At 49.6% G+C, this 15,752-nt stretch overlaps 1 protein-coding gene across 3 annotated transcripts in view; it reads left to right on the top strand.

The window, feature by feature from the left end:
* The window catches only part of Jup (junction plakoglobin), a 28,408-nt gene extending 14,855 nt beyond the window's left edge, over positions 1-13,553 (top strand). For all 3 annotated transcript variants that reach the window (XM_008835254.3, XM_008835256.3, XM_029564570.1), the window contains exons 4-15: positions 60-298; positions 835-1,036; positions 2,019-2,163; positions 2,653-2,756; positions 3,885-4,223; positions 6,806-6,961; positions 7,153-7,272; positions 9,700-9,850; positions 9,951-10,072; positions 11,195-11,234; positions 11,498-11,663; positions 12,810-13,553. In XM_008835254.3, coding sequence (XP_008833476.1) covers positions 60-298; positions 835-1,036; positions 2,019-2,163; positions 2,653-2,756; positions 3,885-4,223; positions 6,806-6,961; positions 7,153-7,272; positions 9,700-9,850; positions 9,951-10,072; positions 11,195-11,234; positions 11,498-11,649 — 1,770 coding nt within the window. In that variant the 3' untranslated portion in view covers positions 11,650-11,663; positions 12,810-13,553. The remainder of the gene's footprint in view (positions 1-59; positions 299-834; positions 1,037-2,018; positions 2,164-2,652; positions 2,757-3,884; positions 4,224-6,805; positions 6,962-7,152; positions 7,273-9,699; positions 9,851-9,950; positions 10,073-11,194; positions 11,235-11,497; positions 11,664-12,809) is intronic.
* The last annotated feature ends 2,199 nt before the right edge of the window (positions 13,554-15,752 follow it).

The following is a 15,752-nucleotide window of genomic DNA, read 5'->3' as shown; positions in this document are numbered from 1 at the left end:
CTTGTCTCCATGGTAATAAAGCCTGGCCCATCTTTTCAAGTCTTGAATCTATCCTCCAGGTGGTGGTAACCAAGGCAGCTATGATTGTGAACCAGCTGTCCAAGAAGGAGGCATCTCGCCGGGCCCTGATGGGCTCACCCCAGCTGGTGGCAGCCGTGGTGCGCACCATGCAGAACACCAGTGACCTGGACACAGCCCGCTGTACCACCAGCATCCTGCATAATCTCTCCCACCACCGCGAGGGGCTGCTGGCCATCTTCAAGTCTGGAGGCATCCCTGCCCTGGTCCGCATGCTCAGGTACTTGCCCTTCCTCAGCATGGGAGCTAGGGGCCTCCCTGCCTCCCTTTTCTGAGCTTCCAGACATATATATTGAGCACCACACCCATCCTGAAGCTCAGCTGTGCCAGCCTAGCCCAGAGATAGGAATAAACAGCAGGCTGATTGTCAAGATATAATGTAGGTTGTGTCCTGAGATTGCCTAGAGGCAGAATCACACTGACAGGGAAGACTGAGGAGACAGAGACAGGAGGATCCCTGGGACTTGCTGGCCAGCCAGTCTAGCTTAATTGGTGAACTCCAGGGCCAGTAAGAGACTCTATCTCAAAGGACATGGATAATGTTCCTGAGGATGGCACCCAAGGTTGTCTTTTGGCCTACATACACACACACACACACACACACACACACACACACACACACACACAGAGGCATATGGGACTGGGGGTTGGGCTCAAAGAATGATGAGATTTGAGCAAAGGGATATTCACATGGGGGTGCTGACTTGGGGCAAGCTGCCCTGGTTGCTGACTCAACCTGGCCCTGTCCACCCTCAGTTCCCCTGTGGAGTCTGTTCTATTCTACGCCATCACCACGCTGCACAACCTGCTGCTCTACCAGGAGGGTGCCAAGATGGCTGTGCGCCTGGCAGATGGGCTGCAGAAGATGGTTCCCCTGCTCAACAAGAACAACCCTAAGTTTTTGGCCATCACCACTGATTGCCTGCAGCTTCTGGCCTATGGCAACCAGGAGAGCAAGGTGGGTCTCTCTGCCAAGGCCTGCAGCATACCTCTGTATCAGAGGCTTCAGGCCACTGCCCGCCTCCAGTGCTTTGAGAAGACATATCTGTGTGTGTAGGTGAATGTGGTACTTGTCCCATTTTTGAATTCCTCAGAATTAGTTTTTTTTTAAATTTTTAAAAAAATGTATTTCTATTTTATGTGTATGAGTGTTATGCCTGTGTGTAAGTGCACCCATGTCATGCAGTGCCCAAGGAGGACAGAAGAGGGCGGTGGATTCCCCTGGAACTGGAATAACACTCATACACATGACAATTGGAGTTACAGTTTTGTTAGCCACCATGTGGATCCTGGGAATCAAACCTGGTCCTCTGCAAGAACAACCAGTGCTCTTAACCACTGAACCATCTTTCCAACCCCAGAATTAGTATTTTGAGGATAAGAAAAAAAATAGGGCTGGGGATGTAACTCAGTGGTAGAATATTTTCTTAACATGCTGAAGGCCCTGAGTTCAATCCCCAGTATTGAGAGAAAAAAAGCAAGAATGATAAAATTTAGTTCTCATGTATCTGCTGTTGTCACGTTGATGTGCATATTTATAAATGTACACACCAGCTGTGGGTGTGTGTAGTTATCTTAACCACTGAACCACCTCTCCAGCCCCCTGAGGTCAAACTCTTGATCTCACCTTGGCCTCCCAACTACTGGGATTTCAGGTGTGCACCACCATATGTGCCAGGGCTAAATGTTTTTAGCACTTCTAGACTTTTACTCAGCAGGTCAGATCTCTTTCCAAAGGGAGTATAGTACATTACGCTACCATCAGTGGTAATGGCTGAGTTCACTCATGTCTGTCACATCTTTGCCAGCATTTTCTCAAGATTTTGGCTTATTTGATAGTGAAAAAAGCTATTCAGGCTTTAATGGAAACTTAATAATGAGAACTCTATCACACCTACCCCACATCTGACATCTCACACTTACTCTCCCTCTCCCCACAGTTGATCATCCTGGCCAATGGGGGGCCCCAGGCGCTCGTGCAGATCATGAGGAGCTACAGCTATGAGAAACTGCTCTGGACCACCAGCCGTGTGCTCAAGGTGCTCTCCGTGTGTCCCAGCAATAAGCCTGCCATCGTGGAGGCTGGTGAGTGTGAGAGCCTCATGGTGGCCAGTGGGGGTCTGAGAGATGGCTCAGCAATTAAGAGTGCTTGCTGTCTGCTCTTCCAGAAGACCATAGTTCTGTTCCCAGCACAACATTAGGCAGTTCACAACCCCCTGTAACTCCAGCTCCTGGGGATCCAGTGCCCTGCTCTGGCCTCCAATGGTGCCTGCACACACATAGACATAAATACAAAGAAATCTTAAGGGCTGGGTGTGGTGGTGCATGTGTTTGATCCCAGCTCTCGAAAGGCAGAGGCAGGCAGATCTCTACGAGATCAAGGCTAGCCTGGTCACTCACATGGTGGGTTCCAGGCCAGCTGGGGCTACAGGGAGACCCTTTCTCAAAAACAAAACAAACCAAAAAAAGAGTGACCTGTAGCATCAGGAGGATCAGGGTGGAGCCCCTGCCTAGCAGCCAGGTATAGTCAGCCTGACTCCCGTGATGTTGACAAGACTCTGTTCCCCTCCCCAGGTGGGATGCAGGCTCTGGGCAAGCACCTGACAAGCAACAGCCCCCGTCTGGTGCAGAACTGCCTGTGGACCCTGCGCAATCTCTCGGATGTGGCCACCAAGCAGGTGAGAGAGGAGTCCAGGCCTGGGCCAGTCTTTTAAACCACGTTGTCAGCCTCCCATCCAGGCATCTGACCTCTGGAGCCTATGAGTTCTTCTCCATTGTGGCTGAGGCTAGAAAGACCTGAAAGGTCATCAATATCTTCAATGGGAGGCTCCCACCTTACTAAGGGTTCAGGAAGGGAAGAGGAAAGGGCTGACATCTTTAAACTGGGGTTTAGGTAGCAACAATGGAACAATTTGGGACTAAGCCCTTGGGACAGGAGCAGGAGTGTCGCATAAGACAGCTCTGGGACTCAAGTGGCACAAAACTCAACTAGAGGGAACTGCAGCTTCAGGCCAAGTCCCCAGAACTTCCTACCAAACAGGCCACTGTCCCTGTGCCTACCCATCACCACATCCTGGACTAAGCATCCTCCAATGGGCTGATACTTTGCATGGCTCTGTGGATGTGAGCTCACTTAATCCTTTCAGCAACCTGAAGGGGGAATGTGCAACTCCATTTGTTGTGGAAGAAACTGAGACCCTGAGAGTTAGGAAAAAGCCCATGTCAGAGCCAGTAAATAAGAGAGCTGGGATTCTGTGTCTCTAAAACCTTGGGCCTTTATGACCCAATACGCGCCCCACACGACTCTCCTTCCGAGAAAGGAAACTTCTGAATTTCTGAATTCCACACGACTCTCCTTCTGAGAAAGGAAACTTCTGAATTTGGGATTTTTTTCTTGGGGGTGGATTTAGCTTGGGGAGCCCTGGTGGGACGGCAAAGGCCCTGCAAGGTTAGAAGTGTGTGTGGGCCAGCTGACCACTGAAACCTGTGGCCTCCTTAGAAACTTCCTCTTGGCTCCGAGGCATCCTGTAGCCAACAGGGAGCTGATGGATGGGGTAAAGGAAAAAGCACAGGCTTAGAGGCAGGCCTGCAGCTCTGAATCTGTGAACAGGCCTCCAAACTTTCCTAGCCTCATGGCCTTACTGCTCCAGGGACTAGTAACACCAACCCCCAGGCAGGTCATGGGATGAAGATTCCGTCTCATAAAGGTAGAGCCGAGCTCTTCAGGCTATCTCCTTCCCCTTGGACCTACTGGTGATGTTTGGATGCTGGCGTGTCCCTTACTTTCCATGCTGTCCTTGTCTTAGGAGGGCCTGGAGAGTGTGCTGAAGGTCCTGGTCAACCAGCTGAGTGTGGATGATGTCAACGTCCTTACCTGTGCCACAGGCACCCTCTCCAACCTGACCTGCAACAACAGCAAAAACAAGACACTGGTAACACAGAACAGTGGTGTGGAGGCGCTCATCCATGCCATCCTGCGTGCTGGTGACAAGGATGATATCACAGAGCCTGCTGTCTGTGCCCTGCGCCACCTCACCAGCCGCCATCCTGAGGCTGAGATGGCCCAGAACTCTGTGCGCCTCAACTACGGCATCCCAGCCATTGTCAAATTGCTCAACCAGCCCAACCAGTGGCCACTGGTCAAGGTACTCACGACTGGCCATGGCCACTGCTGTGAGGATTAGATTGGGGTGGGGGGCTGTGCAAGGTTGCAGGACTGCTGTAGGCTCAGATAACAGAAATTTGTGTAGTTCTCATATAGCAGTTTCCATTTCAACACTGTCTCTACTCTAGAGACCCAGATTCTTTTTTTATCTTTTTGTCGTAGTAGTTGTTGTTGTTTTGAGACAGGGTCTCACTATGTAGCCCTGACTAGCCTGGAACTTGCTATGTAGACCAGGCTGACCTAGAACTCACAGAGATGCCTGCTTCTGTCTCCTAAGTGTTGAGATTAAAGGTGTGCAACACCTTTTATCTGTTTTTTTGAGATATTTTTTTTTGACATGTAGCCCAGGCTGGCCTTAAACTTGCCGTCCTCCTGCCTCTAGCTCTTGAGTGCTGAGATTACAGGCATGTATCACTTCAACCAGCTAGATCCAGATTTCGAAGAAACACTAGACCCTGTTTCAAATGGGGTCTCATGTAGTCCAGGCCAGCCTTGAATTCACTGTGTACTACCATGCCTGGTTTATGCAGTGCTGGGCATCCATTCTGGGGCCTCATGATGCTAGGCAAGCACTCTACCAACTGAACTATATGTCCAAATTCTTTCTGTCCTATGCCTGCAGAGCCAGAGCAGAGCTTCTCAAAGTTCTGCCTACCTGTGCATCTTCAAAGGTCTTGTTACACTATGGTGTCATTGCAGTGGGTCTGGGATTCTGCATTTCTCACAAGCTCCAGGGAGCACTGGTGCTCATAGAGCACATTCCTATACCAGAGGGTCTAGAGGGGACTGTTGCCCTCCCATAAGTGGCTGGACTGTAACATTACCACGTGTGTCCTAGCCCTAGAGAAGTGGGGAGAGATGGGTGCCACCAGAAAATGGGAAACATCAGTGGCTCAGTCCCCAGAACCTGGCCATTAGGTCACATTGAGCTGCAAGGAGGTTAGAAAGTGTGACTGCTAGAAGACCATCTGTCCTGCTGAAACTCAAGACAGGTACAGAATAATAAGCGAAAGATTGGATTCTGGGGACACTCTGTTCCTGCCATAGGGAGTCAGAAATGTGAGGGGCCTTGTCAGGGGTGCCTGGAAGAGGTGTGAATGATGTCTCCCAATGCAGTAGGGCAGGCAAAATGGACAGAATTATGTGGGTGTGTGTATCTGTCTGTCTGCCTGCTTATCTGGTTGTAGAAACACAGAAAAGAACCCAAGCAAAATGATATCTGGTCACATCTTGTCAATGGGTATACAAGCCAGCTGTGGGCAGCTTGATCTAGCTAAAATGTAGGCAGTTTAACAGTGCAGATAGGAATGACACCAAGTGTCCACAATTGGTGGAGCACAAGTTCAAGGTCATATTCAGGTACATAGCAAGTTCAAGGGCTAAGTTATGTTAGACCCTGTCTCAAAAAAATAAAAAGGAAGATGGGGGAGGTAGAGGGCTGGTGAGATGACCAGCCTGACAATCTGAATCTGGGTTCGGTCCCCTGGACCCACATGGTAGAAGGACGGAACAGATTCACCCAAGTTGTCCTCTGACCTCCACACATGTGCTGTGGCACACTCATGCCCACACACATACACACTAAATACATAAATAAATTTAAAAATATAAACTCTGCCAGGTGTGGTGGCGCATGCCTTGAATCCCAGCATTCAGGAAGCAGAGACAGGTGGATCTCTGTGCAATCAAGGTCAGCCTGGCTGGGGCTATAGGGAGATCCTGTCTCAAAAATATAAAACAAAATTAAATAAAAATAGAAGTTCAACCTCAGCTACATAACAAATTGGAGGCCAGCCTGGGCTACATGAAACACTGTCAAATAAAAAAAAAGGGACTGGAGAAATGGTTTAGTGTTTAAAAGCATGTACTACTCTTCCTGAGGACCTGAGTTGAATTCCCAGTTCCCAGGTCAGGTAGCTCACAACCACCTGTAACTCCATTTCCAGGGGATCCAGCACCCTCTTCTGGACTCTGAGGGCATCTGTACTCACACATGCAATACATACACAGAGACATATACTTAATTAATAAAAATAATAAATCTTTTTAAAAAATAGGAGGGAGGAAAGAAAGAAAAAAGAAAGGAAAAAAGGAGAAAGAAAGAAAAGTAAAAAAGAAAGGGCAGGCATGGCGGCACATACTTTTAATCCCAGCACTTGCAAGATAGATCTCTTGAGCTGGAGGCCAGCCTGATCTACATAGTGAGTTCTAGGCTAGCCAGTGCTACATAGTGAGACCCTGTCTCAAAAAACAGACAAACAAAGGAAGAAAGAAAGGAGAAAAATAGAAAGAGAGCCTTCATCCTGGGCTGATGGGGTTCCGTGGAGAAGGCTTGCCTCACATGTGCAAGGCCCTGTTAGAGTCAGACATCTGGATCCTCAGGTCTTATGGAATCAGGGACCTGGGCTTGGGGTGGTTTCATTCTCTGGACATCTTCCAATATGTCTATGTCCAACCTGGGATGCAGAAGGGATGATAGGCGATAAAATACCTGAAGCTGGGGCTCTAGGATCCTTAGATGTCCAAGGAATGCCCCTGATTGCTGCCCCCTTTCCTTGCCAGGCAACCATCGGCCTGATCCGGAATCTGGCCCTGTGCCCAGCCAACCATGCCCCACTGCAGGAGGCAGCGGTTATTCCCCGCCTTGTCCAGCTGCTGGTCAAGGCCCATCAGGATGCCCAGCGCCATGTGGCTGCAGGTACCCAACAGCCTTACACGGTGAGTGAGCTTAGTGGCAGCTGAGATGGCATCCTTTGGGGGTCAGCATGTCTTAAGAGTGTATGTGTGGATAGGAGGGGGTAAGTTGGGATTGGTGCCAACTCCAAGGACCAGTGATTTGTGTTATGGTCATGGTTGGGGGAGAGTCCAAAGGCCACCTTTTGCCATGCTTTATGCCTCCTCTCATGCAGGATGGTGTGAGGATGGAGGAGATCGTGGAGGGCTGCACCGGAGCTCTGCACATCCTTGCCCGGGATCCGATGAACCGCATGGAGATCTTCCGGCTCAACACCATTCCCCTGTTTGTACAGGTGAGTCTGGGGCAGGTGGGCAGAGGAGATCTATCCCTAGATGATACTACCAAGAGGAGTCTGGGATATGTGGGCCAGGCATGCTAGCTCTGTGAAGGGGAGTGGATGGATGACTTTCCAAGCTTAGAAGTGAGGGAGGGGGCTGGAGAGATGGCTCAGCAGTTAAGAACACTTGCTGTTCTTCCAATGACAAGGGTTCAATTCCCAGCACCCACATGGCAGCTCACAACCGTCCTTAACTCCAGTTCTAGGGGATCTGACACCATCTTCTGGCTTTTGCAGGCATTGCATGCACATGGTGCACTTACATACCTTCAGGCAAAACACTCATACACATAAAATAAAAATGGCAAATTAAGTTTTTCTTTTAAATGTGAGGGAGGAGATCACAAATGAGAAAGAACACTCTTGAGATTCATCACACAGACATTAAAAACATCTGCATGTACGAAGCAATCTGAAAAGCACAAACTAGAAAAATAGGCGCAAGTGCCAGAGCAGACAGAAAGGGCTCATTCACAGTGCATGCCAGCAGTGCAATGCGGACTGTGGCGACAAGTGGGTCCCCAGGAGGCTCATGAGCAAACAGTGCTCAGCTCAGGGATTTAAAGAAGTGAAACTTACCCCCCAATGAGAACCCATTTTTCCCACTGTTAAATTGGCCAAGGAAGATCCTTGGGGGCTGAATGAAATGGGCAGTCTTGTGCTCCGCTGGTGGGAAAGGCAGTCTGGAAGCCCCTGTTGCAATCTGTAGAGAGTCTAGGAAATATTCATATCCTTCGACGCACTAATTCAAATCTGAGACTCTCTTGGTTAAATAATAAATGGACATAGATTTAAACACAGAGATAACAACTGTAGATGTAATTTTTAAAAACAAACAGCACTTCCAATGATAAGGAAATGGTTTCAAAACAAACAGTTGGGTGTGGTGGCACATGCCTGTAATTCCAACACTCTGGAAGTGGAGACAGGAGGATCGGCAGTGCCGGGCCAGCCTGGACTACACAGTGAGTTCAAGGCTAGCCTCGGCTACATGAAGCCCTGTCTTAAGAAAAAAGGAATGGCAGGGCAGAGGCTGAGGCTGAGCCTGACACTGGAGGATTGGCAGCAAGACAGTCTTGGCCGATAGCTAGACCTTACTTTTCAAAACAAATAGAAGAATGGTTTGAGACTGGGTGGTGGCGCACGCCTTTAATCCTAGCACTCTGGAGGCAGAGGCAGGCAGATCTCTGTGAGCTCAAGGCCAGCCTGGTCTATGTAGTGAGTTCCAGGACAGCTGGGGCTGCAGGGAGACCCTGTCTCAAAAAGAAAAAAAAAAAGGTTTATTAAGTCACCTTGCCATATGCAGTGATGCTTAAGAACATTTTTTCTTTTGTGACACTGGCGATTGAACCAAGGACCTGTGCGTGCTTGGAGGAATGAACTCCCCCAGCCCAATACAAATTTTTTTATTTTTGAAATTTTTTCCTTTTATTAGGTTTTCAGAGTAAAGACCTTGTCCCATTCTACCATCAATGGTGACTGACTTTATTTTGCTTTATTTTACTTCTTAGCGTCTTTTTTCTCCTATCCATATGAACTCACAGTTTCTATGTTTGTTATTTGTTTGTTTGTTTGTTTGTGAGAATGGGTCTTCCTGTGGACACAGCTGGCCTAGAACTCCCTGTGTAGACCAGGCTGGCCTTGATCTCATAGAGATCCATCTGCCTCTGCCTCTGCCTCCCAAGTGCTGGGAATAAAGATGTGTGCCACCACACCCGGCTGAACTCATAGGTTTTTAGGACAGTTTTTGAAGTAATATACAGGAAAATGACTTATTCTATCATGGCAGGGGAAAAAGGAGGACTCAGGACTATCCATAGTGGGGCTGGGGAAATGTCTCAGTCAGTAGAATATTTGTTGTGCAACCATGAGGACCTGCGTTCGGATCCCCAGAGCTCATGTGGAAAAGCTAGGTGCAGCAGTGTTTTTGTAACCCCAGTGTTGGGATGAGTGGAGACTAGCCAAGGGGGGGAATAAGTCCAGTGGGATACCCTGTCTCAAAAAATAAATAAACAAAATAAGGTAAAGAAGCAATTGAGGAAAACATCTAACTTTAACTTCTGACGTACACATACCTACATGCACATCTGCTCAAACATATACACATACACCACTCACATGCACACATACGCATAAAAATATCTATGGGTCATAATCCTTGGACTGTGATAAAGATACTGGGAACCTGCCACTGTGGAAGAGGCTGGGTCTGATTAGGGAAGTGTGGCTGGTCTGCATTTTCCCCTTTCTTTATGCTTTCCTGGGATGTCCACGTTTTTCTAGTATAAGCCAAATGGGACAGTGCTACGCAGGACTGTGGGTATGCTGCCCAGGTTACCTCACTCCTCGGCCCCACCCTACCTACCCATGTCCCTCTCCCAGCTCCTGTACTCGTCTGTGGAGAACATCCAGCGTGTGGCTGCCGGGGTGCTGTGCGAGCTGGCCCAAGACAAGGAGGCGGCAGATGCCATTGATGCCGAGGGCGCCTCGGCCCCTCTCATGGAACTGCTCCACTCCCGCAATGAGGGCACTGGTGAGGGCCGTGTTGTGAGTGGGCATGGGAGGAGAAGGCTGGCCCTGTCTCTCCAGTAGAGGGAGCCTCTGACTTGGACTTAACGTTGCCCTCCATTCAGCAACCTATGCTGCTGCTGTCCTGTTCCGCATCTCCGAGGACAAGAACCCAGATTATCGTAAGCGTGTGTCTGTGGAACTCACCAACTCCCTCTTCAAGCATGACCCGGCTGCCTGGGAGGCTGTGAGTATCTGGTTGAATGGCGATATTGGGCTGTGCACTGCACACTGCACAAGGGCAGCTCTTTGTGAGAGGCTTAATTAGTTTTCAGGGTTTGTGTATTGTTTTTTTAAACAGGTTCTCATATTGCCCAGTCTGAACTTCATGATCTTCCTGTTTCCACCTCCTAGGTGCTGGGATTACAGACATGGGTTATTACCGTGTCTGTTTAATGGCTAGTTTTTTTTTTTTTTTTTTTTTTTTTTTTTTTTGAGATAAGGCCTCACTATCTAGCCCTGGCTAACCTGGAACTCTTTATGTAGACCAGGCTGGCCTCACCTCAAACTCACAGAGATTCACTGCCTCTGCCTTTTTTTTTTTTTTTTGGTCTTTTTGAGACAGGGTCTCCTTGTAGCCCCAGTGGTCCTAGAACTCACTATGTAGACCAGGCTGGCCTTGAACTCACAGAGATCCACCTGCCTCTGCCTCCTAAGTGCTGGGACTACAGGCGTGCGCCACCACGCCTGGCTGCCTCTGCCTTTTTTTAAAAAATATTTTATTTATTATTTTTATTTTATGTGTATGAGTGTATTGCCTCCATGTATGTGAGAAGAGGGTGTCGGATCCCTTGGAACTGGAGTTATGGATGGTTGTTAGCTGCCATGTGGGTGCTGGGAATAGAACCCAGATCCACTGAAACAGCAGTGACTGCTCAGTGATCACTGAGCTATTTCACCAGCCTGGCCTCTGCCTTCTGAGTGCTGGGATTAGAGGAATGGTGACTGAGGCTTGTACCACCATGTACTGCAAGGATGGGCATTTGTGTGTGTGTGTGTGCTGGGGATGGAACCCAGGACCTTGGGCATGTTAGGTGGGTATTTGCCACTGAGCTACACCTAACCCAGGCTTGTCTTGTTCTAAGTTGCACACTGGTGCTGTGTAGCAAGCCACAACCTGTCTCTGTCCTCTTTCCTCCATTCCTTCCCCAGAGCTGCTTCGGCTTGGGGAGGTGCCTGAGGACATGCATGCATTCTCTTCTCTGAGGGACCTCCTGACCCCTTATTTGGGAGTACCTGTCTGCCCTTGGAGGAGAGCCAGCCCAGAAGGGTATTCTCATACCTCCCATGTCTCTCTGTCCTTCCCCAGGCCCAGAGCATGATCCCCATCAACGAACCCTATGCAGATGGTAAGTATGAGGAGCTCTGCTACCTCAGAGCCTGGGAGCTATGCAGGTGAGAGGAAGGGTCAGACACTCTGGTAGCCACTGTGTGGTCTCAACCTGTGCTGCCGTCTAGATCCCTCCATGGTAGGAGTGTGTGTATATGGGGAGAGAGTTAGGTTGCTAGCAGTGGGTAGAGGTGGAGGAGGTGACTATGGGCTGGCTGCCCTGCCCCTCCCTACCACCATGGGTAGCCTGCAGACCCCAGGACAAGTTCTTCTTCTCCTCAGACATGGATGCCACCTACCGCCCCATGTACTCCAGCGATGTACCCCTCGACCCCCTGGATATGCACATGGACATAGATGGAGACTACCCCATGGACACCTACAGCGATGGCCTGAGGCCCCCCTACCCTACTGCGGACCACATGTTGGCCTAGCCGGCTCCACCTCAGTACGGCCCCTCCCTGCCTTGCAGCCCACCCTCTGCCTATAGCTGTGGCTGCAGTGGCACCTGGTTCTCTCTCTGTCTCTGTTTCTTTCTCTCTGAATATTCTGATAGAGCCTTTCTATGCTCTGCTATAAACTTGGCTCATTTTTTGAGGAAGGACTGTAAGAGTCCTGTTTTTTTTTAATTTAAAAAAATTTTAATTGTATGTATATGTGTGTATCTATGTAGGTTTATGCACGTGAGTGCAAGTGCCTGCAGAAGCCAGAGGTGTCAGGTTCATCAGGAGCTGGAGTTATAAAGTGGTTGTGAGCCGCCTGATATGGTTGCTGGGAACTGAACTCAGGTCCTCTGGAAGAGTAGTACGTGCTCTTAACTGCTGAGCCCCAGTCCTGTGTTTTTGATTTTCCTCAAATAAGCGTGCTCTGGCTTGCTTTATTGTGTTTTGTTTTGTTTTGAGACAGGGTCTCACTATGTAGCCCTGGCTGGCTTGGAATTCCCTATGTACACCAGGCTGGCCTTGAATCTGCAGAGATTCTCCTTCCTCTGCTATCAAGTGCTGGGATTAGAGGCGTGCACCCATGCTCAGCATCATCATCATCGAGACAGGATTTTTTTTTTTTTACTTTGTAGCCAGAACTGGACTAGGACTCACTATAGCCCAAGATAGCCTCAGATTGTAAGGAGGCTTTCTCCCTACCTTAGCCTCCTGAATGCTGGGGTTATAGGTGTGCATCACTGTGCCTGGTGCTACCTTTTTCTTTTCTTTTTTTTTTTTTTTTTGTGACACTGGGAGTTGAACATGGAGTCTTGTGGATGCTAGGCAAAGTGCCCTACCACTAAGCTGCATCCCTAGCCCTTGTTTTACCTTTAATTTTGAGATGGGGTCTCACTAAACTGTCTAAGCTGTTGAACTCAGTTGGGAGCCCAAGCACGCCTTGAACATGCAATCTTCCTGCCCACGTTCCTAAGTAGCTGGGGTGACAGGCCTGTACTGCTGGGCTTGGCTCCCCATTTTCTTGCCCCTTTGATATCCTACTCTTTCAGCTACTTCTGAGGAAAGATCATCATTGTTCTGGGATAGTAGAAGCTGAGCTTCTGCGGGATGCCAGCCTGCTGAGCCCCTGACCCCTGTATCTGTGCCCTCTACAGGAACTGTTCCTTACCTGGGAAGCTGTCAAGCAGGCTGTGGGATGAGACAGAAAAGTGCCTGAGCCGTGGGAGCCAGCCTCGACTTCCTGCTGAGCCCATGCTCCAGAGGGTTCCTCCGTAGGGTTTCTTGGGATGGTCTTCTGCTTTTGCCACCCTCTCCCTGTCCCTATGGCTCTGGCCACTAAAGCTTTAGACTCAGCCTGTGTCCCTCCACAATACCCCTCTCTGCCCATCTCCAGGGTCTCCAGGGCTTCCATTTTTTCTGGGGCTGATTTTCTCACTGAACTCCAGCATCTGAATGCCCTGACCTCTCAGGGTATATAAGACCAAGGTTCAAGACCCAAAGCCCCAACATCCAAAGCTTCTCTTGAAAAGTTGAGGGACCTTCCAGGAGAATGGAAGATGGAGATTCTGTGAGACAGCGCCCCCTGCAGGAGTGGTACCTCTCTCCAGGATGCTAAGTCTGCTTTGCCTCTCCCCTGGGGAGCTCTAGGAACAGCTCTCTCCAACCCTGCCCCACACTGGCCCAGCTGATCTGCAGAAGTGCTCTTGCTGACCCCTCTGGTGTGTGGTGAGGGGCTTTTTTCTTCTCCTTCCTGTTTTAGACCCACTGCACATGGGTGTGGGGGGCGGCGGGAGGAAGAGACCCAACAGAGAGTTTTATGATCGCTTTATGTTGGTTATTGGTTTTCTTTTTTTTTGTATAGACCAAAGCAAAGAAAATAAAATAACACACAGATCCAATGGAGGCTGTTAAGTGCTGTCTATAGGGGAGGCAAGGGGGGATGGGCAGGGCTTCCCTAGTGGCCTGTGTTTCCTTGGCTGGATCCTGCATGTCCTCATGACTGGGTGAGGCAAGTAGGGAGAATGGAATGTCCATTTACTCCCATATCCACTCGGAACCTTAGAAGGGGAGGACATGGGGATAGGTGACTGAAGAGGCCCTGCTTTAGGAACGCCAGGCTGTTATTTAGGGACCTCAGCCTCTGGTGCAGCTCTGCCGTCCGGCTGTAATGGTGGATGTGACAGATGTCTCTCGTATTTAAGCTCTCTGTGATCTCTGACTTGGGGGTCCAGGCTTCTTGTTGGTCTGTAGTGGGCCCACTCCCGCGCCTGTCCACCTCTCCCCTGCTCACAGTGCTCAGGAACACCAGTGGCAGTCAGCACCCTGTAAGCACCCTGTAAGCTCTCTCATGCCTCCCAGTCTTTGCTCACTCTGTTCCCCCATGGCATCCAGCTCAGACTTGTCACAAGAGTTCTCCAGCCAGGCTGAGCCTGGCACCTTCTTTCATGCTACCGATGCCTTCCTGGAAACAGCTGTCATTTCACCCAGCACATGTGACACGTCCCCCACCTGCAATTCCTAAATTCTCCTTTCGGTGGTTGGCTGGTCACACTGCACCCAGCAAAGTGGAGAATGGGAAATTCCTGTGCACCTGCTCCTGCAGGGCCTGACACCTGCTTCTTACACCTGCCTGGGGCCCAGGCCAGGGCCTGAGGTTCACAGAGCACTGGTGTGCCACCCTACTGCCCCAATGCCTGCTCAGCCTACCGTAAGTGAAAATGAAATGAGAAAGTGCAGGAATTCTAGGCAGGAAGAAAGGAACTGAGGTGAGGCAGGAGCCCAATCAGGAGCTGGCTGTGCTATCAGGCACGGGTGAGAAGACATAGCCGAGCTCCAGGGGAGGGAAGAGGAAACACAGTATTCAGAGATCACACAAGGAGGCCATTTAACAATGCTTTTTTATCTGTGCGCCATGATCAGGCGCACTGATTGGGTAATCTGAGGAGAATCTGATACATGGATAATGTTCAACACTGCAGGTACAGGAAACAGCGAAGAGGCCAACACCTGAAGCTTGAGGCAGGGCAGAAGGATTGACTGGGCATGGGGGATCCAGCAGGATCCTAGATGTGGCAAATACTCCTGGTGAGACAAGCTGGAACCTCATTCCCTCCAACTAGTGCTGCCTGTTAGCTGAACCATGTAGAAAACAAATAGTCTGCTCATGTTATTTCCAGCTGCCCGGCACAGAGCAGAGAGATAGTAGAGATATTGACGAAGACACGCAGCAGACTAGCCACCCCCGTTTTTCCAAAAGAGAATGTGAGATGGTTTTCAAGGAGGATTTGCAATCTCTAGCCCCATAACAGGCAATGAGGGAAAAGACGAGATGGCAAAGCCTCTGCAGAATGTTTGAAGGTTAATTCCAGCCTTGATTGAGCTAGACCTCTGAGCTTCCCAGCAGCCTGGCCAAAAAAGGCCAGTTGATCTCAGTAGCATTGATTATCTTTCCACCTTCGTGCAGGAGATGTCTACAACCTTCAGAAGTCAGTTCATTTCTTTGGGCCTTTACTTTCTTATCTATAAAATAGGGCTAGAGCTGAGATGTAACTCAGTGTAGAGCATAAGTGAGCATGTGCAAGGCTCTGGGGTCCCCACACTTAGGAGGAACCATGCCTGCCTTGCTGGCCAAATGTGATGATGAAATGAGAAATTTCAGGCAGAAGGGGAAAGGGCAAACCTGATTCCCACAGATTTTGCTTGGATTTTGAAGAGACATCTACTCCAAGGCACACCTGGTGTTAACTGGGTCTGTGCTGTGTAACCAACCTTTCTGCTGAAGAGTTTTGGAAGTGCCAAGTATTCCATCTGCATGCAGTGCCCCTTGGTGAATGTCAGGGCTCTGACAGTAGCTGGAGGCAGAAGACTCTGGATAGATAACCACCGTGGCCTGGCACAGAGAAGGATGAGTCTCACTAGCTGACTGCATTTTTTTGTGGGTGGCTTGGTCAGGGAAGCAGTGGAGGAACTGAGTAAGTGGGTGTCCTCAAAACAGAAGGTGATACCTAGACTTGGGTCACATGTCAGACAAGTTGGAGCAGCTGTCACCAAGGAACAGAAAACCCTGTGCTGTGGGTCTGGAGGGAGGGAGCCGGTAT

The sequence above is a fragment of the Nannospalax galili genome, unplaced genomic scaffold (assembly GCF_000622305.1).
Source record: "Nannospalax galili isolate Female #2095 unplaced genomic scaffold, S.galili_v1.0 scaffold137, whole genome shotgun sequence".
NCBI lineage: Eukaryota > Metazoa > Chordata > Mammalia > Rodentia > Spalacidae > Nannospalax > Nannospalax galili.
The sequence above is the reverse complement of the archived record's forward strand: the minus strand, read 5'-3'. Positions and strand labels throughout refer to the sequence as shown.